Genomic DNA, 24067 nt, shown 5'->3' with positions numbered 1-24067 from the left:
GCAAAGGGGGTACCACTTATTTTCTTTAATTGGAACTGCATTATTTCAATTTGCACACTTATAATTAATTTGATCTCACCGATTTCGATGAACTTGAAATATGTTATGAAGGACAACATTCTGAATAATATTTTCCTATGCATATACTAGTCGGTCGGCTTTAGTTTCCGAAATATTCGTGAGAAGCCGCCACTACTATTACACTGAATTTCGCCTACACGTGCACATGTCTGGCACGAATGCGTCAGCGCTACTCGGAAACCTAATACAAATCAACATATGCAACTCGTACTTCTGGGTTAGGTTTGGATTAAGTAAGGGTTAGCTCTGGGCTACGTTTTTGGCGAATACAGTAATGTTATAATGCCGCTACCAGACCCGACTGCGGATGTCGCCCGTAACATTACTGTATACATGGATGAGCATGATCTTTCTTTCTACAAACCAAGTTTTATGTATCTTTGTTATAAATAATTGGAATCATATCGTGTTTGATATTATTTTCATCGGGAGAGCACAAGGAATTGATTGATGTTACTTGCGTAAAAATCCGTTTGCGAGTAAGAAACTTCAATTTTTCCTATTTAAATCTCTAATGCTATACTTGTTTTTATGGCCTCCTTGTTCTCGGGCGTCGAGGTCGAATGCGATGGTTCCAAGAATTGGTGGTTTCTCGGCGGCACATATCAAACGAGGTAGTGGGAATAAACCGCGGTTCTCGTCCGTGTCGACGAAACGGCTCTAGTCCGCAACATTACTGTACACCACTTACACTAGTGGACAAAATTATAAGTTTATTCTTAAATTATAGTTTATTCTTTAAAAATATAGGTACAAGCTTGTATATGTAGCGAGAAAGATGACGCATTGGAAGAGTAATATTTCTCAAACTCCATCACAATGTAAACAAACATAAAGCGTCCAAGCACTTCCAGGAAATGTAATGTTTTGATTTTTCGGTAGGACAAAATTATAAGACACTAATGTTAGTCGACTACAGACAGTCATTCTATCTGAATGTATTCGTGTGTTTCGTAAATTTTCTGTTTCCTTAGTATAAAATTGAAAAAAATTAAAACTAAAAGCTTGCCGCGTGGTAAATCGCTAGCTGAAAAGGAAAAGATAGAAATCCTTCAAAGAAAAGTAAAAGGAGAGAATTTGAAACTAATTTCAGTAAAAATGAAAAGAAGTAGGTGTATAATTTGTAATTTTTTAAATAATCCAAAAAATTACAGAAAAAAGAAGAGATCCAAAAGACGGTTATTCCTTACTTCAAGAGACAAAGGAGTAGTTTTAAGTTGTACTTCAAATTCAGTTCTTCTGTAAAGACAGTAAAAAGTGTTGTACAAAAGGCACAACACCTGAAATGAAAGAAATTTGCTGTTAAATCACCTTTGTCGGTAGTGTACAAACAGGGTTGATTGGATTTTGCTCTTAATTATCTACAGTGGAAAAAAGAATGGCGGAAAGTACTTTTTACTGATGAAAAGAAAATGAATTTAGGTGGACCTGGTGGATGAAAATATTATTTTCACGATCTACGAACGAAAACCAAGAACTGTAAGTCTCAGTCAGTGTGGAAGAGGATCTATAATGTTATGGGAAGGCGTTGAGTATAATGGGAAAATAAAAATTAAGTTCATTGATGATAGAATGAAAGGTACTCGTTACTTAAAACCGGTATAAGAGCAGAGCATTATGCTGGAACAGTGGCTGTGGCCCATTGACAAATATAAAAATTTTATAAGGAAAATAACTGAAGCGGTTAAACAAAGCTCTCCAGTAAATAAGAAAAGCCTTAGGAGGACAAGAAATCCAATTATACGATGGGGATATGTATTGAGCACATGTTTTTGGAGGAGATATCCCATTAACTTCTATCTAAGGCGAAAAAAATGTTATATAATTATATGTATAATTAGCGCATAAGCACATAACCTTATCCATATAAGCCAATCTGTAAATATAATGAAGCATAAAGTAAAAAGTTAACACAGGGTGTTTCTAAATAGCATGGGATAAATTTAAGAGGTGATCCTAGAGATCCAAATAAGACGAAAATCAAGAGAATCGATTTGATACGTTTGAGGCTTCGTTTGTGGTTATAAGCGTTTAAAAATCTGGTGGAAAGTAGCACAAATGAGCCCGCGTGAAAGCCTTGAGCAGTGGTTGTCCGAACAACAGTATCGCACTAACGTAAGGGAGGGGAGCGGCCACTCACCATCAAATACAGTAATGTTGCGGACGAGAGCCGCTCTCGGGTCTGGTCGCGACTCTCGTCCGCGACTGGTAGTCGATTCGGCTTCCTTTGCTCTCGGTCGCCGAGATAATTGGTATACGACCGGAGAAACAAAAAAAAGGGTCTCGCTCGAGCTCGATGCCCGAAATCAATGACGTCAGAAAAGACAAGGATAGCATTAGGGATTTAATAGGAAAAATTGAAGTTCCTTATTTGCAAACAGATTTTCACGTAAGTAACACCAATCGATTCCTTGTGCTCTCCCGATAAAAATGATATCAAATACGACATGATTCCTATTATTTATAATAAAGATATTTAAATAATAAACGTTGGAACCCTGCGACGGTTACGGAGAATCGTCAAAGTTACTTTTCTATCAGTTCTTTACGAGCTAAAAATGACATAAACAGAATTTATGTATATTATATTTAATCGATGTCGGAAAGAAGATATTGAAAATAAAAAGATAAAAATTTGTAAACGTTTAAAACGGAACTTATATACTTTTTGTGTTACGCTTTCTTTTTCTTAATAACTTCAGTCATTAAATAATTAAACACAAAAATATGAGGGAATAATAGGGAGTTAGCCCTACGACGAGAGCCGCGTTCGTCGAATCGACAACCACTCGCGAGCGAGAGTCGCGCTCGGGTCTAGTCGTGCCTTAGAATCGACTACCATTCACGGACGAGAGCAGCGCTCGGGACTGGTCGCGCTTAAAATCGACTACCATTCACGGACGAGAGTCGCGCCCGGGTCTGTTTACGAGCATGACCTTTCGTTCTACAAACCAAGTTTTATGTATCTTTGTTAAAAATAATCGGAATCATGTCGTGTTTGACATCATTTTAATCGAGAGAGCACAAGGAATCGATTGGTGTTACTTGCGTGAAAATCCGTTTGCGAATAAGAAACTTCAATTTTCCCTATTTAAATCCCTAATGCTATCGTTGTTTTTTATGACGTCCTTGTTCTCGGGCGTCGAGCTCGAACGCGATGGTTCCAAGAATTGGTTTCTCGGCGGCACGTATCAAACGAGGTAGTGGGGATAAACCACGGCTCTCGTCCGTGTAGACGAAACGGCTCTCGTCCGCAACATTACTGTAACTGATCGAAAATTTTACGTCTCTCGACAAGGCTACAGGAACTAAAATTCAGCTAAAATTGATCAATACCATTAACCGTTTGAGTGCCACTAGTCATTATTATTTCCCAATCGATAATTGCCACGCGACGCGATAGCGCGTGTCATATTCTGTTATACTCTATTTTACATTATTAAGTTTATTATATTACTATAGTCATGATTGTTTATAAGAAAAAAACAAGTACGTCTACAAACTGTAATATTACTCCAATTTTGTTTTAAATTATCTAAAACTGAATGGTAACAGTAAGTCACGCATCGACAAAAATCGGGCTGTGATCGTCAGATTCGCAGCCCAGAGCGCTGGCACTGTTCGAGCGACAGAGAAGAAGCGCAAAATCGCTCCTTGACACTCAAACGGTTAAATAACAATGATGTTGTCTATTAGTTGCAATCCATAGGCCAATTCAAAACACTTACTATGAGACAGAAAGAGTCAATATGTCCATCTTCATATAAATTGTCTGTTCACTTTACACAAAAAAAAACTGCACATACTACTAGAAGTCTTGATATCGAATTTAGGGGAAAACCGCACACACAAAGGAAATATCGTTAAAAAAGGACTAAATTTGGAGGAAAACTCGGCACAAACATTCGTACAAACTAACGACGGCATCTTGAAAAAGTCGTCGACGACCCCCCACAACACCTGGTGTTAGATGCTTGGGTCTTCCCCCAAAGACCCTTAGCTTTACCTAAGGCTTAGGCTCTCCGAAAACTGAGTCGATGCGCTCAGAAAGTTCTTCATTGTTTGACATTCAAATTCCTGGCTTTAGTGATTTCTATAAACAAAATTAAACTCCACGAGTTAAATTGCACTCGGCGTTTACGCCTATTGCACTAATTGCCAGCAGCCTTTACTTTCCTGATCAAATGTTACAAATGATCAACATTTGATACAGGTAAATTTTCTTGATTTTTAAATAAACGGAATTTCACATTCTTCTGAGCGTCTTGTGGAATTGCAATGCCCATAGAGTATAACCAGGTATCCCTCGGATGGCGAACCACACGCGGTGTTATACACAAGGCAGTTTTCAATTTTAATTTTTGGTAATACGCGGTCAGGAAACTTTGGTTTTTCAAATGGAACTAAATATTTTTTTATAGATGAGTCGATAGTGTGTTTCAAGATTAATCCAGCGACGTCTAATTTATATACTTCTTTAAATTAATTTTCGAAATATTGCGCCTACCTTAGTGATTTTCGCCGGAAGAGAACCTTAGTATCGGTCTCAAGGAGTAATGCCTAACACGCGCCATCGGGAGGGAACAATAGACCGCCCGCAGTACCTGGTGGTCAGAAAGGTTCTCTTCCGACGAAAATCACTAAATTTGTAAGCGCAATGTCTCGAAAATTAATTTAAAAAAGTACATAAATTAGATATCGTTGCATTCGTCTTGAAATACTCTATCAACTGATCTGTAAAAAAATGTATAGTTCCATTTAAAAAACCAGACTTGACCATCATATCTCATGTAATAATAATGTTATAAAAAATTCGCCTTCGCAAATAAATTGGCCTCTTCGAACCATGCAATCCTCTTTGAACTATTTTTTTTTTATCTCTAATACTTTAGGAATTAACACACTGTACAATGTTCGCTGGGATACCCTGTATAGACCACATTATTGTTATTCAATTATATTCATCAATTTTAGCTGAATTTTGGATCCTGTGGCCTTGTCGAGTGTCGTAAAAATTTCCGATAAGCTGTTCGACGGTGAGTGACCTCTCACCTTCCTTACATCAGTACGATACTGTTGTTCGGACAGCCATTGCCCGCGGTCTCCGCCCGGGCTCATTTCTGGTGCATTCCACCAGATTTTTATATACTTATGACTAACAAATTAAGCTTCAAACGCGAAATCGATTTTCTTGATTTTCGTCTTATTTTAATCTCTAGAATCACCTCTTAAATTTGTCCCCTACTATTCAGAAATACCCTGTATAGTGATTGAGGTGTTAGTTTGTATAATAGACGAAACTGGTGGGAGATCAGTACACCATTGAGATTATTGTAGACGAGGACGAACCTAACGTAAAATCAGGGAGCCGTAAGTAATGCGAGTTTCGTAATCGCACCTGTAAATTGAGGAGCTGTTGAGGAGGTTGGCAAGTTTGAACAGACGAACCTGATGCAAAATCTCGGTGCTGTAAGGAGGTTGAATAATGTATGGACGAACCTGGTGTTACAGGTTGCTGTAGGATGCAGACGAATCTGATATAAAATCAGCTAGCTGCTGGATAGTTTAACTTTCATGGACGAACTCGAATAAATCCAGGAGCCGCTAAGTTGGATACAGTTTTGTTTGGAATTGAGGGTATGCGGACGAATTTGATGTGGAGTCGGAGAGCCATAAAAAGTTTTAGTAAGCCTCGTAACGTGTCAATTATTAATTGATACGACTCGAGCGGTTGAGCTCTATCACGAAGGATCTGTCAATTTCAAATGGGATCGTTTAAGATAATTGTGAGTTTAAAAACAATCTGATCAAATAGCAATGAATACTTCAGTACATTCTAAAATCAGTCTTTACGTACAAGTGTATAGTGTAATGTTGTCACGTAATGTATATGGTTCTAATGCCCGGTGTAAATGCACTGGAGATGCGGGAACTTACAGAGTGGTCGTATAGATTGCCAGAAAGGATTTTATAACGACTCGCGAATTTTATTAGATTAAACTGTAGACTCGAAAGGTAACTTTAGCCCAATGTAACTAAATAGCAACCAATTTTGACGAACTTGACTATCAATGTAACGGTACTGTTCTCAACTCATTAGGGCTAAAATCACGGAGTTTACATATGCTAAAAAATGAATGGAAAGTCGTAAAAAATTTCCATATGAGGAAATTTGATACAGCGTCGTGGTTGTTACCCTGCTGCACGGAGTCGCGCTCCTATTAAAATAAACGAAAAAACGAGAGTGCTAGGACGTTTATTTCTAACAAGCACAGACTCGAGTATTTAGGCAGTAGCAAAAAATATTTTTCGTATGTAACAGTTTGCATGTATACAGTGTTTTTGAAAAAGAAATAAAATGTAAATAGATAATTCCATTTCAATTAATTTGGCTCCCACATATACAGGGTGTCTCAAAACTATGGGACAAGCCGAGACATGCATATTCTTCATGCAAATAGAAATCGAAAAGTCCTGTACCGTTTTGCAATCTGGAGCTTCATCTTCGAGATATCGGTGATTGAAATTCAGGTATTGGACTTCCGGGGCGCGCTGTTCAAATCCCAGTCAGCCGAACGTGTGACCACACACACGCGCGTTCGAACGCGAGAAGCACGCGTCGGTGAACATACACACGCGGTATACTGCTGATGTTACAGATGTTAACGCACTTCCATGGTATGAATTGAACAGTTACTTAACTTTTTCACTAATTGTAAGTCATAATAAATGTTCGAACACATTTCATTGTCTATCAACACACTTTTGAAGTATTCTTAATAATGATTCTTGTACACTAGCACACACTCCGTCCAGTTTAATTTCCTCAAACGCATTTTGTATCCTGTCACGCAGCATGTCGACACTTTCAATCTCGACCCCGTAAACTTTTTGTTTCACGTATCCCCACAAAAAAAAGTCTAAGGGAGTGAGGTCGGGAGACCGTGGTGGCCATGCCACTGGATCTAATCGTCCGATCCAACGATCTTCGTATGTATTATTTAAAAATTCACGAACACTTCGTCCAAAATGAGCTGGTGCTCCATCCTGTTGGAAAAGCATAGTATTCCTTACAGCTAATGGAATATTTTCCAAAGGCAGCTCATTTTGTAAAAACTCCAAGTACGTCCTGACTGGCTGTAGAAGTGTGAAGAACCGATATCCTGCTGTTTTATCGAAATCGCTGTATCTGGCTGCCGACTGTACACACGCCTATTGTCCCTCGGCAGTGGACAGGGGTAACATAAGAATCTGGTCACCACGTGTACTAGCCGCCGACGCGCCGGAGTAACGTACAGATTAAAAAAAAATAGCTTATTGTTCAGAACGAAGAGGTCTGAACTCTTAAAAGGTGTCCTTTTGGGGTGCTTTTCCAAATGAAGCAAGCTGATATTTTCCAGACGCTGCTCGAGAAGAAATAACTGCATGTCGTGAGACAAGTGGGTCTTCACCTCGCTCGTACCCTTCTTAGATTCTATGAACCAAGACACTTGGCACCGTCGTAAATTTTCCACATAAACAGCTAATACTTTCTATGCTGTATTTTTACCATTTCTCTGCCTGCTCTTTTCAAGTTTCTCAACCAATCTTCGTTCATTTTCCAGCTTTCTTAAGTGTTAAAGGAACCAATAATGTTCTTTCGAGGTATCCCCTTGACTTGATCTGTTAACATGCGGATTCTAACAGTCAGAATCATTCTTTGAGCGAAACCGAGAGCATCGTCAAAACATTTCTGAGGACAGACATTATTGGTGTCCAACTAACTATTAGCTTAGTTATTATCTAGTTTTTACCCTTAATTATTGTTTAGACTTTAGTTTAAATTAGTGTGTGGATTTTAGTGTGTGTCATTGTGTAGGTTTTAGTGCGTTATTTTCTAAGGTGTAGTGTACTAAGATTAGTGTTTTGAACTTACGTCGAATTAAAAACTCGAACGTTAAACAATGTTCTCCAACGAAGAGTACTACGATATGATGCTTGCATTAGGTGAATGCAGAGGCAACATTTGTGAAGCAGTACGGTTGTACAATGTAAGATTTGTAAATAGACAACCTACAACGCGAAAAGTGTTAACGCGGGTCATGTGGAACTTCCGGCAGAATGGCCCATATTCGCGTTAATTGGGATACCACGCTCGACTGTATATCGAATTTTACAAGACAAAGGACAATATCCATACCACATGTACCATGTGCAGTCTCTACAACCTGCTGACCGGCGAGAATGATTTTCTGCAGATGCTTACTGCAGAAACACGAAGAAGATGAGAATATCTTGCAAAGAATACTATGGACAGACGAAAGCACTTTTACGAGATCTGGTGCTTTTAATACACGCAATACTCATGTTTGGAGTTATGAAAATCCACATGAGACAAGGTCCACTAATTTCCAATATCGATGGAAACTTAACGTCTGGGCAGGAATAGTAGGTAATGACATTGTGGGTCCAGTTTTTCTCCCGGAGACATTAACAGTCAGGACGTACTTGGAGTTTTTACAAAATGAGCTGCCTTTGGAAAATATTCCATTAGCTGTAAGGAATACTATGCTTTTCCAACAGGATGGAGCACCAGCTCATTTTGGACGAAGTGTTCGTGAATTTTTAAATAATACATACGAAGATCGTTGGATCGGACGATTAGATCCAGTGGCATGGCCACCACGGTCTCCCGACCTCACTCCCTTAGACTTTTTTTTGTGGGGATACGTGAAACAAAAAGTTTACGGGGTCGAGATTGAAAGTGTCGACATGCTGCGTGACAGGATACAAAATGCGTTTGAGGAAATTAAACTGGACGGAGTGTGTGCTAGTGTACAAGAATCATTATTAAGAATACTTCAAAAGTGTGTTGATAGACAATGAAATGTGTTCGAACATTTATTATGACTTACAATTAGTGAAAAAGTTAAGTAACTGTTCAATTCATACCATGGAAGTGCGTTAACATCTGTAACATCAGCAGTATACCGCGTGTGTATGTTCACCGACGCGTGCTTCTCGCGTTCGAACGCGCGTGTGTGTGGTCACACGTTCGGCTGACTGGGATTTGAACAGCGCGCCCCGGAAGTCCAATACCTGAATTTCAATCACCGATATCTCGAAGATGAAGCTCCAGATTGCAAAACGGTACAGGACTTTTCGATTTCTATTTGCATGAAGTTCCCATAGTTTTGGGACACCCTGTAGATATTGGATATCATTAAGTTTTGTAGAAAATATCTACATATTTTAAAAACAATAAAAACAACTACTTTAAAGAAATCGATATTATATATGTCCCATAGTGAGTTTCGTTTGATATAACTCTTGAATGGTAGGTGATAGGGCAAAGATGTACACGTACTTTCAGCACCATTTTCCATGTAGAATGTCAGTGTGACAAAAAATGTTTACGTTTAATTATTTAAGGTTATTACAAGGTTACTTCGTGTTTTTTTAATAAAATGCCATAGTTTTGTTTTGGTATTATGAAAGTATAGAAAAAGGAAAGTTCAGCGTACATCTTTAAAATGACCTTAAGGTAATCCAAGGTTGTAAAAATGAAAAACATTTAAAACAAACGTGAATCAATGTCTTTATTACTTTCAATCATAATATTAAAACAAAACTATGGCATTCTATTTAAAAAACACGAAATGACCTTGGAATTGTCTTGAAAAAATGAGGATACAAATTTTTTTGGTAGCGTTTATAATGTGAGTAATAAGTACAGTGGTGAAAGTTGTTTTTCAACACTGCGACTTGAACTGGCGAACAGACATAAAAGAAAAACTGTACCTTCGTGTAAAAGAAGAAAAGTCATTATTCTTTTCATTTTCTAAATTATAAACAATGCCACGTGACTGAGAATTGTTAAAGATAGAACAACAACGAATTGTAGACCTATGATGTGGTGGAATGATACAGCGAGAAGTTGCTGATGTTTTAGATAAATTTCAAAATGTAAATAGTAATTTTCTAAAAAAGGGAAACGAAAATCATAGACAGCACAAGCGATCTGATAGATGATTGAAATTTGTTTCTACTGTTAAACAAGCACTGTTGTGGGAAATTTCGCGAACAGGAGCTTCATTGTCACAGATAGTACAATGATGTCAACTGGAATGTGATCCAAGTTTAATAAGAATGTGGATCGGTAAGGAGAAAAGCACAAATATTTGAAATATGTAAGAAAACCATTCCTTAGCAAACGTCACATGAAATTTCGTTTGACTTTTACAGAAAAATTTGTTCCACAATTAAAAATATGGGAATCTGTTAGATTCAGTGATGAAAAAAAGTTTAACCTGGATGGGTCTCATGGCTTTAATTACGATTGGCATGATTTGAAGAATGAAAGAAGAACTTTATCTCGGCGTCCAATGGGAGGTGGTGAAGTCATGATGTGGGCAACTATTAAAAAGGATGAAAAATCGGAAATAACTTTCATAAATGACACTATGAACGCACAGAAATATCCAACAGTATTGGAAGAATTCTTATTACCATTTATAATGATTGTGGAAGACGACAAAGCCACTTTTCCATAGCCAAAAAATTTATGACAAACAAAGGATAGAAATTTATACAAAAGTTGAACTCAAATTGAGAATTCATACAGTGTGGAAGAACACTGCACATAATATTATAGGCAACTTGGTTAATAGTGTACCACCAAGATTAACAAATGTAATAAAAAACAGAGGGCGTTTAACAAAATATTAAATAAAGTTTCCAAACCAAGCTGCAAATTTAATACAGTTTAAAATTTCCAAATCTAAATACTCATATTACCTTCTCCTTGCAAATAAAATGTTATGTCATTTACGTACTCTATATCATACTTTTTTTACTGTTGATGTAAGTAGTGAATCAAAGAATACCTTTAACAGTGAAAACGCCCTTCGTGTTTCACAAATTATTAAAATATTAAGTAAATTCTATTAATCTTTGACCCTATTTATTAATTATTCACATCATTGTATAACCGTGCCTACTCGTTTAAAAATATACAACAAATATTATCAAATATTTTAGATACAAGTTGAATGGTTTCGAGGGTTTTTTTTTTTTAATAGATTCATGTGTTTTAAAAATTAATCAATCCAACTGATTACTTCTGACAAAAAAGATACGCGAAGTTCTTATTCGGGTGCAATCTCATAAAAACCGACCCTATCGACCGCTTCAAGTGTGTTCTTCAGTTCTTCTATACGCGTTGCACATGCCTAGATATGCCTAATATAGTAATGTTGCTGAGTACCTCTCACTCGCTTGCTTCCCCTTTCAACCTTTCTGTTGCTCCACCAGAACATACATCGTTCGTAGTATTTGAGCTTTCTTATAAACAGGAACACTAACATATCATGTCCGCCTTCATAGCGTCGCATGGTTTCTATGACGGAAACGGGAGTGGAAGAGCCCACAGGGCTCACGAGGCCTCGCTTGAACAGCACTGATGTAGAGGTTACTTTGAAGAGTTACTTGACAACGCATATCAAGGTCAAAATATCCTGAATAATTCCAAAATATCCAAAGTTATTTTCATTATATCATATGGTAGCATCTACGTTTTATAATGTAATTTTTGTGCCATAAAAATATTAGTAATTAATTTTAGATTTTTAGTACGAATTTTTATAAAATATTGATTTTAATTGCATGATTTGTTTGCAATGCTTTCTGTAAATAGTAATGTTTTAATACAATACCGAAATAAATAATCGCGATGAAGATACTGCGGATCAATATTAAATTCAAGGTGTTGATTACTAAATCTTAGACCACCAAGACTTAAAATAATAGCTTGTTGCACAGCTGAAGGATCACCGGTCATTAAATGATGACATCCTTGTTTTTCGAGCGTTATTAACCATGCTTCGACCACATCATTCACACCATCAATAGAGCTCGTATCTTTCCATAAGCGTGGTGCATCCCTAAAAAAGTTAATGAAGTATAAGATTTTCGCATAAATATACAAAAAAATAACAAAACATACGAAAGAAAACTGAAGTATATAAATCTGTCACACTGAAATTAGACGATCGATTTCTATTATTTTCAATCACTATTTCAGATGCAAATAAGTAATTAACGTTTGACGTCTTGGATAAAGGACATGGTGTTCAACAGTACACAAAAAAAGTTTAAGATGACATTGTTCAAATGAGGATTCTCAACTTCTGTAATGTCCTACTGCACTAAGCTATGATACAGGCTGGATACAGGCTTGATACGGGCTTGATACAGGTTTGATAAAGGCTGGATACAGACTTGATACAGGCTTGATACAGGCTGGATACAGACTTGATACAGGCTTTATACAGGCTTGATACAGGCTTCAAGAGGAAAGCGGCTTCTTTTCAAACCGAAGATAATACGATAAAAAACTAAAATTTACGTCTTGGATCCTGTTTAGACCAGCGGTTGATCAATAGATCGTCCTGACTTTGTTGTGTTTTGCATGTGGTATGCCGACTAATTGTAAGATTTAGTTTGAAGGACCAGAGATACCCATGAAGTCTAAGTTGTATCTGAACTTTATTTTGATAAACTTTGCTTTATATAAAAATGCACTTAGAAGGCGGAGGAAGTATTAACAAATAGGAGCCCTCGTTGCTCCTTCAAGGAAGACCCCTTTGGGGTAGGTTATGCCTGACTCTCACAACAGACATAGTAGGGAAGCCGTTGTCAACAGCGCGTGGGGGTAATTCAAGCGCGAAAAGCGTGTGGGATGCGGTGGCTAAGTTCCGTGGGGTGACATCATTCTTGAAAGGCCCAAGGGGCGAAGGACGCCAAGGGTAGCGAAGTAACGAAACTCGTTCGGGTTTGAGGTTTACGATATGTCAATTGCTATTGAGTAGGGACTCTGGACACCAAAGCGCACGTGCTCGTCAGAATCATAAAATGATGAAACGACTGCTAAGGTCCTTTATCTTCAAGGCAAATTAATTAAGAATTACAAATAAACTAATATTACACCTTTTCAAAAATAGCAGGTCCAACTCGTCCGCATCGTAAACCTGGTCTACCAGATATCACATAACTATGATCGTCTTAACAAATCCTTTTATAACTAATGTACTAGATTAAAGAGAGCTTAAATAAACGAGTTCATACGCAATATCAAACAAATTAAGTGAAATTCAAACACAACATTAAATAAAGAAAGAAATGAATTGTGCTTGTGAACTGAATTAACAGTGATTAAATGTAATTATAACTCCTATAGTTGGTTCTTAACACATTCGTGCCGGACTTGATGTATATATCGAAAGGACGATTGAAATCTCGGAAAAGCATTAATTCGGTTGGCCTCACAACAGGAGATTAAAATTCTTTCAAAGGACCTTCAAAGGTCCATCGACACAAACTAGTAGCGAAGATGTGACCCGACGACGACGCGCTGCATCCGTATATTTCAACAAATTTTCATAGAGTAAATTTTAAAACATTCGTAATTTTTAAAAACTGTGCATAAAAGAGACAAATGGATCTATATTTTAATTTTTTTAGATTTTTCAATACGTGCCCTCTACAAACAACCACATTTGTTTCAAATAATTGCAAAAAAATAGTTCAAAACAATAGTTTTTTAATTAGATAATATGTATTTACTACTTTGTTACATCCTAACTAGACGGGCGATCATCTTGAGCGGCAGAGATCAACTTTTAGGGTTCTTGCTCTTTTAAAATGCTAAAGCATACCTTGATTAAACTTTATCGTATGTGTAGTGGAAGGAGAGAGGGGAAAGTAAGCTGGTAGATTCTGTTTAGATTTGACAATTTTATATATTTAGAAAAGTTACGAATTACGTACCAACTCGTCGTGTCTTTCAATTTCAAGGTGGTTTTACAAGGTGGCAATTTCAACGTTGCCATCTTGTAAGTTATCGGCTCGCTGGTTGTTTTTAGTCACTTCTCGACGCGGTTTCGTTATCACACGCACTTTCCTATTTCGAACTTCGCAGATTCACTCGATGCACTCACGATACCTTTGACTCTTACGCGGTTTCCGATTCAACGCTACTATACGCCCCTGTTGTTATAATGTTACTGATCTGTCGCTTCTCCTACTCGGACTCAAACTTGTACTGGAATCACGCGCCGCGGCGGGCGCGTCGTTGCTGACAGTCTGGACGATTCCAGCGGGTGAACGTGTGTTGTTATTTGCATTCAAGGTGGCTTCACCTAACATTATTCTACATTATCTCCGAGCATTTGCAAGGTTTAATGCGATCAATAAATATAAGTAACTCATTCTTTGTCAATGGCACTTATTGTTGAAAACATAAATATAATATCTTAAATCTTAGCTTTCATTTCGAAGTTTTTGGTATTAATGCAGAATGGCACTTTTTTGCAACTCCACATGGCAAAAATACATGCGATGGTGTTGGCGGGTCTTTGAAACATTTTGCAGTTTGAACAAGTTTGCAAAGGCCATTAGGAAACCAGATAACCACACCACAGAAATTGTGCGTTACATTCGCCCTTTACCTGGTCCCTCTTTTTTTGGTGTCAATTAGCAAAAAATGCTGACGCATTCCGAAATATGTAATCAATTGTGGGAACGATTACGACTAACTCTATCGAGCTGAATCGGCAAACTTATGTAAGCGTTCTCCTTTTTGATGTTAAGGCCCCAAAAGGAATAATATAAAAACAACAGTCGTCAGCGCGCGTCTGAGAGAGTTAGGTTTCGTCGTGATTCAAGTACAAATTCGAGTTCGAGTAGGAGAAGTGACAGATCAGAACGAATCTCTGATTGCCACCCACATAAGAGCTGTAACATTGTAACAGCGAGGGCGTACAGTAACATTGAACAGGAAAACCGCGTAAGTGCCAAAGGTGTCGTGAACATACTCCGCGAAATCCGAATCCGCCTCCTTAGACCACGTTGAGTGAATCCACCAAGTTCGTGTTCAGAAGCGACCACAAGTGACCTGCGAGCTGATAACTTACGTGGTGGCAACGCTGAAATTGTATTGACAGTCCGGATGAGTTGGTATGTAATTCGTAACCTTCCTAAATATATATGTCGGAGAGGTCATAAAGACAGGCTCAAGGGTTTGTTGGCGGTTTTAAAATTCTTTTGGAACAGGGGTTCTGGGCAGGTAAATACAGTTTAACGAGGGGACAGAAAGGAGGAAGCAGAGAGAGAGAGAGTTAGTTGTCTTCTAATGATTGACGAGTGTATTTCCCTGAGACGGACGAGATGGCAGACGAGATGAGCGACGAAACTACTTCTCCGACATATATATAAAACTGTTCAACCTAAACAGAGTTTACCAGCTCACTTTCCTCTCTCTCCTTCCACTACACAGAACATAAAGTTTAATCAAGGTGTGCTTTAGCACTTTAAAAGAGGAAGAACCCCAAAGGCCGATCTTCGCCGCTCGAGGCGACCGCCTGTCTAGTTAGGACGTAACAGCTGGAATAAAATATTCAAATCGCGAAACGAAATTTTACTTTTCAGAATTTTAAAAATATGATCTTAAAAAACTAAGGCTATCAATCGTTTCATCTCCCAACCTACTTCTTAAGTCATTACAAATGTATCCTGTAGCAGAAAAGGCTCGTTCAGCTTCTACACTTGTTGAGGCGATAGTTCATAGATGTTTGTAAGCCATTCGTAAATATTTGCTTTTTATACCATCACTTTCGAAAACATTCACTTCTCTTTTTAAAATTTTCCCAATATCTTCTGACAAATCCTTTGATTTAATTACTTTTAAATAGATCTTTAGCAATTTATATTCTAATTCTTCTTGTAAGGACAAATTACACTGTTATTTGTCTTCTTGAATACCTTGGTCTTCCTCGGAGCAGCTGGATGCAGATGGAGTATCGAATTTGAACTAGCATCTCCGCTTGTATTACGGAGAACCCTTTCTAATAGACTTTTTATATCTTTCCGTATTATAGTTTTTTTAGGCATTATAAATGTAGTATCTCTTAAATTGTTTAAATTCTCTTCAAATTTATCTGAATTTTGTAAATAAAGCAATATTCCACTTACATTAGTGCGATTAGGGCTGAGCAAAGTAGATTGCTTATCTAATTTTTCCAGTATAAAGCGGAAAGTTGATTCTGCAATGATCAAAGTTGATTCTTTTCTACATATTACTTCGAGACCCACCTTAACTGGTTCTAGACAAATTTTTAGGTCATTTAATTTTTGCCATTTTTCACCAGAGAAATATGTTTCTGATTCTATGTCAATCAACACTTTGCTTATGCACAATCTTAAGTTGTAAAGGCATTCCAACATATTCAATAAACTACTCCAACGAGTCTTACAATTTAATATTAATTCTAATATTTTGCTGTGTTCTTCCTCTATATGCATGTCGGCGCTACTGAAACCAGCATTGTGTAGTTACCGGTCAATATCAGGGAACCAGGTAGCTGATATTCAAAATGAAGAAGGACGAATCACACGCGTGGTAGTCATACATCGAACACCGAAGTGAACGGGTCGGCTGTAGCAGATATTGAATGCGACGTTGTATGTCGGGTTGTTTTAAGTATTTTTCTGTGTTTTGTTGTTTCTCTCATTGATGACATTATCGGATTTTTGGTTCATTAGTCTGACTTGTTGAGTTGGTTTATTTGGACACCGACGTATTAAGTTTTTTTTTATTCCTTTCGTAATGGAACCCACTCCAAAGCGGTGTCGCGATGGGTCGGCTCCTCGAGTTGAGCCAAGAGAAACCGCAATGGATTTTGCTCCGACATACATATATATTTTTGCAAATAAATGTCATTTTTTGTCAACGACTTTTTAAAAATCTTCACAATTTTTCTCATTTTTGCAATAAAACCTGAATAGTTTGAAGCTACTTCTACGAAGGGAAACCTCGAAGTTACCAATAATCCACTTTCTTCATCTTCTATGTTGTCGTCTTCATCGCCAGTCATATTAAAATGCATGTCTTCCGGTGATTCTTTCTCCAATCTTTTCTTATGTAAAACATCAATAATGGCAAGTTGTATGCCGTGTGTATAACAAAGTTGTTGATAGCAAGGTACAAGCTTACCAACTTTCACCATCATACTCACTCCATCAGTCGTTATGCCAATAAGGTCATTCTTAATGTCGAGATTGAAACTTCTTAGACGTTTACACTATGTTACGTTAACCATGGGTTCGAACTAAACCACGATTAATGTTTCATCCTGTATAATGCACATTTATATGTGTTAAGACGATCATAATTGTGTGACATCTGGTAGACTGAGTTTACGATACGGTCGAATTGGGCCTGCTATTTTTGAGGAAATACACTATTAGTTTATTGGTAATTATTTGTTAATTTGCATTGAGGATTAAGGACCCTAGAAGTCGCGACATCGTTTTACGATTCTGACGAACACGTGCACTTTGGGGTCCCGAGTCTCTGCTCAATAGCAATTGACGTATTGTAAACCTCAAACCCGAGCGTCTTCCGTTAGCGCGCTACTCTCGGGGTTCGTCGCCCCTTGGGCCTTTCCGGGGTCCGTCACCCCTTGGGCCTTTCCGGAGTGATGTCACCCTACGGAGCCTAGCCACTACCCCCACGCACTGTCGACAAAGGCTTCCTTCCCATGTCTGTGATGGGAGTTTTTGGGCATAACCTACCCCAAAGAGGTCTTCCTCGAAGGAGTAGCGAGGGTTCCTATTTGTAAATATTTTCTCCGCCCCCTAAACTCATTTCTGTATAAAGTAAGATTTATCAAAATAAAGATTAGATACAACTTAGAATTCATCGGTATCTCTGGTCCTTCGAACTAAACCCTAGTCGGCACACCATGTGCAAAATTCAACAAAGCCAGAAAGATCTATTGATCAACCGCTAGTCTAAACAATATTTAAATATCTATTATTCTTCCGAGATGTCCATTCATCTAATGTTAATGAAAATTTTTGGTTCTGTTCTTGAAGTTTTTTCAATTTATTTATTGTATCCGTTTTTACAGAATCAGAAAATGTACTGATTATTGATTTTATTGTTTTAAGAGAAGTTCGAAATCTAAAACCATTTTTTAAAAATAAATTTTTTGAATCGATAGATTTGCAAAAAACATTAAAACTGAAACCATTCTTAGCAATCATTCGGGATATCATTTTGTCCGTGGAATTTTCTTTAATGAAAAAATTGTCAATGATTTTGGCCTTTTTCTTTGGTATTATGTTTTCAGAATTATCGACAGCCTGCGATTGTGAATTCAAATTTATACAATGTTTGCTTTTCAAGTGTATCGCCAATCCTTTTCTTGATCGTTGACTTCATTTTACGATAGAAGAACATTTTAAACATTTAGCACTTTCGCAAATATCATTTTTCACAAAATAGTCTCATAGACTTTTGCTAGTGTTTCCTTTCTCACTATCACACATTGTTTCCTTAATGGATGATATATCTTTTACATTAGTAATACTTATTGAAATAATACATAGTATAATAAAATAAATAAATACTCTAAGAGGATGAAACACGCACGTATAAAGACGCCAAAGGAAAAAAGTGAGGAGCGCAGAATCATGAAACAAAATAATATCACACTCGCCATTCCTTACCGCCATCCGACGGAATCTCACGGATCGCGATTATCAATTATCACGCGCCGCGCCTTGAAGACAACGGTAGAGACTTGGATCGCGTCCATTACGCGCCATGAGTTAAGCTTCTACCGTTGTTCCCAAAACGTGGCGCGTGATATGGTGCTCAATTGGATTCTGGCCTTGAATTGTTGCACACATTTGTCGTGCGTATCGTTATTCGCATAGTTTTACACACAATCCTGCACACCTTGCGGGATCCCGCATTTCTTATTCAATATACATGCAAGAGCAAAAAATAATGCGGATCCTGCGAGATTGCGGGATCCCACTTTGCAGGATTGCAATCCCTAGATAAAATCAAATATATCAGGGTAGTGACATTACTGACAAAATTAGGCAAAAGCAGAAATTTACGGGAATACACTTTTCGTTCTTGTATTAGAAGATTTTGAGCTGGGAAAGAGCTCATTCGATAGAGGAAGGTTCAATCCAGAACGTTCTGGACATGATTTAGTCAGATTTTGCTGATTTTTAGTAATACGAGTGTTCAAAGTAAAGCAAAAATTAACAATTTATAGTCATGAAATCAAAGCATTTTTAGCTAATTTAGACATTGTTCTGAGTAAAATCATGACCAGAGCACTCCCGATTGAATCTTTCTGCATTGAATGAGCCCTTTCTCAACTTATAATCTTCTAATGTGAGGATAAAAAGTGTATTCCCGTGTTAGCAGTGTTTTTTGCGAGGTTGGGAATAAAATCGTAAAAATGTGACAAGTTTAGTTCGTCTAGTGCACAATTAATGAACAAGTAAATTAAAACAAGTTTATATATAGGATGATACAACCGAAAAGGGACAAACCTACATGTAATAATAAATCAAAAATAAAGAATGCAATTTGTTTATAAGGTACTTAGTTTCTGAAAAAATTGAATTTAAAGATTTGTCTGATATGCGTATGGAAAAATAAACAATGCCAACATCATAAGTATTCATAATACATTTATTAATAATATTATTGCTTTACATTTACCATTTACATTACAGAACGAATTGTTGAAAATGTTATTCTTGTTATTACATACAAATCCTTTTTCTTCGAGTCACAGAATCGTGTACTGATATTACGATGCTCTGATGTTTTAATTTCTATAAAGCTTATACATATTATTCCTTTTAACTGCAGAATATTTAGAGTGTTTTCTACGTACACTAATTTTTTCGTATGACTCGATAAATAGCTGAGCATTCGAGAAATTAAAGCGTCGTAATACAATGACAGGTCCTAGGTTCGATACAGAGTATGAAAAGAACTTCTTTCTAAATATTTAAATTACATGTAACATTATTTCACAAATATAATCTTTTTATACATATTCTTATTTATAAATCCATATGTAACTGATATATTTGAATTTTTACAAGCAACCTCAAAAAATATAACTGTATTAACTATTGTAAAGATGTTGGTACGTGTACTACTTGTACACGGTTAAATTTTTTATTGTTAATTTCAAACATCTATGTATAGTTCCAATTACCATTAAAACCTACATGCGCATACATGTATACATATGTATATGCATGTACATATACACGTAATATGTACTAATTATAGAGAAGAGTTCAAATATGTTTATTAGATACGTATTTATAAATGAAAATTCGTATTAAAAAAAATGTCAGTAGTCATGAAATAATTTTATGTACAATTATTTAAATATTTTAAAAAAGAAAAGTGAAAATTGATTTTCTATGCCGAGTATCGAACCCAGGATCCAGTACTCAGAAAGAAACAGGTAGGTTGCTGCTATCAGCCACCGGGACTAGCTTCGCTGGTAACTGTGGTTCTTTCTGCTCACGAAACACAGCTTTCGCTGCGCTTCATTCGAGGCAATTCACCAGACAGGACATTCGGTGCACAGAAGAGGCCACCTTATTTCTGTACGCTTGCCAGCGGACAAATTCTTCGCTGAGAACTGTCGGCAATATAGTCTATTACTCTACTTTGTGCTAAGCAGCGAGGTATTGCGATCTCCTCCTAATAGGCACAACTGTTCATAGCTTGGGACCAGATGACACGAAAATAGCACGAGTTATTCATGCGTTGATCGGTGCAGATTCACCGATTTTCTATTCTAGACGTCAACGACGCTGAGCATAAGAGACCGTACCAACCAAGAGGAACAGATGAACGGGAAATCCCTACAACCCCCTTGGAACTTTCGAATTTTAATTCAATAAACGTCTGTCCTTGCCAGACAAAAAGAATTATTCGTGTACGTTCGTTTTAGTGGGTCATAACTCATCTCCCACCTAATTAGGATCGATGTTAGATCTCTTTTAACGATACTAACAATTAATCTATAAAAATGAAATCCAAAAAGTATTCAACTTCAAAAAAATACAATTAAAAAACGCCTGAAAAACTGTTTATTAACATTTTAATAAAAAAAAGTACTGAAATCAAAAGTAATTGTCCAAATTATAAGTGTGTTCTAAATTTCGGTAATTTTAAAACTGCCAGAAAACATTAATCTATTTGGCATGAAAAATGTATTAAAATCAAAAGTAATTGCCCCATTTGTACAGTATCCTCCATAACACGTTAATTAGAAAATTGCAATGAAACATTAATATTTTAAATGGATTCACAAATAACGAATACGGTGGTTGAGTACTGTTTGTATTACGATAGCAAATACGTTTACTTACATTCGCGAACTCCCGCTCATCACATGCGTCTCTAAAGCAGGTGATGCTGATAGACAATAATTTAACGTTTTATTTTAATTTTTGGAAACGAAGGTCATTTCAAGGTCATGTCATGTCCACTTCAAAATGTATTTTAACGTCAACTATGCGATGCAAAAAGATATGCACTTATATGTAAACAAGCATTGATAAACTTCCAAACTTTAAAAAAAATGACCTTGACAAAAGGACGTAGAGTCCCTCGACTAATAAGAGAAAAACTACGAGCTGAACGCACGCTTTTTAGGCGTAGTTGTGATCAGATTATAAGCACGAGTGTGCATTAAAAACATGTAAAATACTAGGGATTTTTCATCAGCGGTTATTATCATGAGACGCGACAACATTTCGCGCCAAGTAGTTGAGTGGCGCGTGACGTTAGTAGTGTATCTTTTCTGTGATCAAAACGTCCAAAAACTTTAATAGCGATCTATTCTTTTGGCGCAGTGTGTAATAGATTTTAACGATTGTCACATTGTTAAGTATCATCGCGCGCGTCAAATGAGCCCTCACATATGTAAATTAATATAGGAAAAACTGAGATATCGAAATATTCAGTTTATGTGTAGGAGTAATTTAACATGCTCAAATATTGTATTAGCTGTGTGCTTCACGTACAGTAGTACGACTCCGCGGGTCGTAGGTTCGATTCCCATCTTCCGTGAACATATACCTTTTTTTATCTTTATTTTTCGCAGAAAATTCGACTTCGCTATTTCTGTACCTGTAAGTTGAGATTTTTTGGAAAGTTTTATACAGGGCAAGCGTGCTACTCAATTCATGTTCTCTAATATTTGGTGGCCAATTTCAACGGCATCTATAATTTCCTGTTTCGTGTAACGTGTTAAAAAAACATTTTCTTCTATATATATATCAAATTTGCTTTCCCGATGACAAAAGGAAAACTGTTTTCTCTATTTTCTCGATAAATATAATCCTAAAAACTGCTAATTTTCCTTTATCCTATATATTCTTAATTGTATTTCGAAACTTATTCAGTGTTACTTTAAACGACATATTCATAAACTTATAATGGGCAGACACATTTTAAAAAATTATATTAATGATAAAATTATGATAACTTTTGCAGAAGTAAAACCTTTTGCCAAAAACAAAGATAAAAAAAAAATGTACACGAAAGATGGAAATCGAACGCACGACCCGCCGAGTCGTAGTACTGCATGTTAAGCACACGGCTGATACAACATTTGAAAACTTTCTCTTTCTTTCCTTCACTTATAGGTAAATTCTTAATCCGGTGAAATTTCAACACTAAATATCTTTTGTTAGCAAAAGAAAAAAAAAAGGAAGAAGAAAACCTATAACGCTTCCGATATGACCAGTGCCACATCCCAAGAGTTTCACGCATCGCCGGAAGGAGAGGAGTAGAGGGGCGAGGTAGTGATAAAAGAATCTGCGGCAGCGGAGTACGGGCTTTTTTGGGTCTTGAGCACCAGAATAAACTGGACGTAGTGGGAATATACATGTTCAATATGTAATATATATAATAATACATGTATAATCTTGAGAATGAGAATTCACGTATAATTAAATGGTCAAACAAACTTACCTGTAAGTAAAATTCCACCGTAATTATAACAAAAGCCTCATTCGAGGAGATTACATTCCGCCTAAAATTCCTAACCACTTGACAACCACACCCTGTGGAACTTTTAAGCTCAAGGAACTCTAAATTTATAAGGTGGAAGATGGCGGATCAGGAGCCAGTAACTCTATTTCTTTTTTCTTTCCTCACTTTTAACTTGTGATGTCTGATAGATAAAGAGGATTACTATATGCAAGTTCTCACCCGACCGTTGACAAGAACGGACGTGTTGCCGGCCGGTGAGAATGTAAACAAGCAGTACGCGAGTACGCGAGTGTCTACAGTGTCTACAGTGTAAATACGATATAAGTACAATACGCTACTGTAAAATTCAGTAAAATTACAGAAACCTTGTGCCTACAGAGTAATTAATACAAAACAGTTGCTCCCGCAGCAACAAATCAGAATGGCCTCTGAGTACAGAAGTCATTCCCAAGTTCCAGTACTCCAAAGTTTCAATGTTGAAAGTGCCAAAAAAGTAAGTTACGCAGCTGTTACGCAAAACAACATGTTCCCGAAAAAAGAACAAGCCGTCATCATGGAAACCAAGGAAGGATTGGAACTCAAAGATTATGTTAAAGCAATTGGTAGTTTGACAAACCCAAGTAACATACGTCTTGCTTTTAGGATATCAAACAGTAGAATCTGTATATTCTTAGCTTCCAAAGACATTGCTGATGATTTAACGAGCAGATATACTAAAATAAACATTGGAAATACTACGGTAGAACTCCGCCCCCTCTTGGTCAAACATAAACGTATAATATTTTCCAACGTTTATCCTACAATTCCCCATACTGTTATCGAGGAAATACTAGATCAGCTTGATGTCAGAAGAGAATCATCAGTTTCATTTGTAAGAGCTGGTCTATCTGAGCAAGGGTACACTCACGTTCTTAGTTTTAGACGGCAAGTCTTTATCCACCCCGACGACGTGCTAAAAATTCCAGAAACCATCAAGATAAATCACGATGACACCACACATTGGATCTATCCATCTTCTGACAACCTAAAATGCTTCTTGTGCAAACAAGATGGTCATTTGGCCAAAACTTGCCCGACAAATGACAAAAACATTCGGGCAGTCCCCAC

The 24067-nt window shown here is 37.0% G+C and overlaps 1 protein-coding gene across 2 annotated transcripts in view; it reads right to left on the bottom strand.

The window, feature by feature from the left end:
- Positions 1-24067, bottom strand: part of LOC143186241 (uncharacterized protein KIAA2013 homolog) — a 178399-nt gene that overhangs the window by 3701 nt on the left and 150631 nt on the right. For both annotated transcript variants that reach the window (XM_076389846.1, XM_076389925.1), the window contains exon 5: positions 11775-12002. In XM_076389846.1, coding sequence (XP_076245961.1) covers positions 11775-12002 — 228 coding nt within the window. The remainder of the gene's footprint in view (positions 1-11774; positions 12003-24067) is intronic.

The sequence above is a fragment of the Calliopsis andreniformis genome, chromosome 1 (assembly GCF_051401765.1).
Source record: "Calliopsis andreniformis isolate RMS-2024a chromosome 1, iyCalAndr_principal, whole genome shotgun sequence".
NCBI classification, from domain to species: Eukaryota; Metazoa; Arthropoda; class Insecta; order Hymenoptera; family Andrenidae; genus Calliopsis; species Calliopsis andreniformis.
This window is presented reverse-complemented; position numbering and strand designations above follow the sequence as displayed.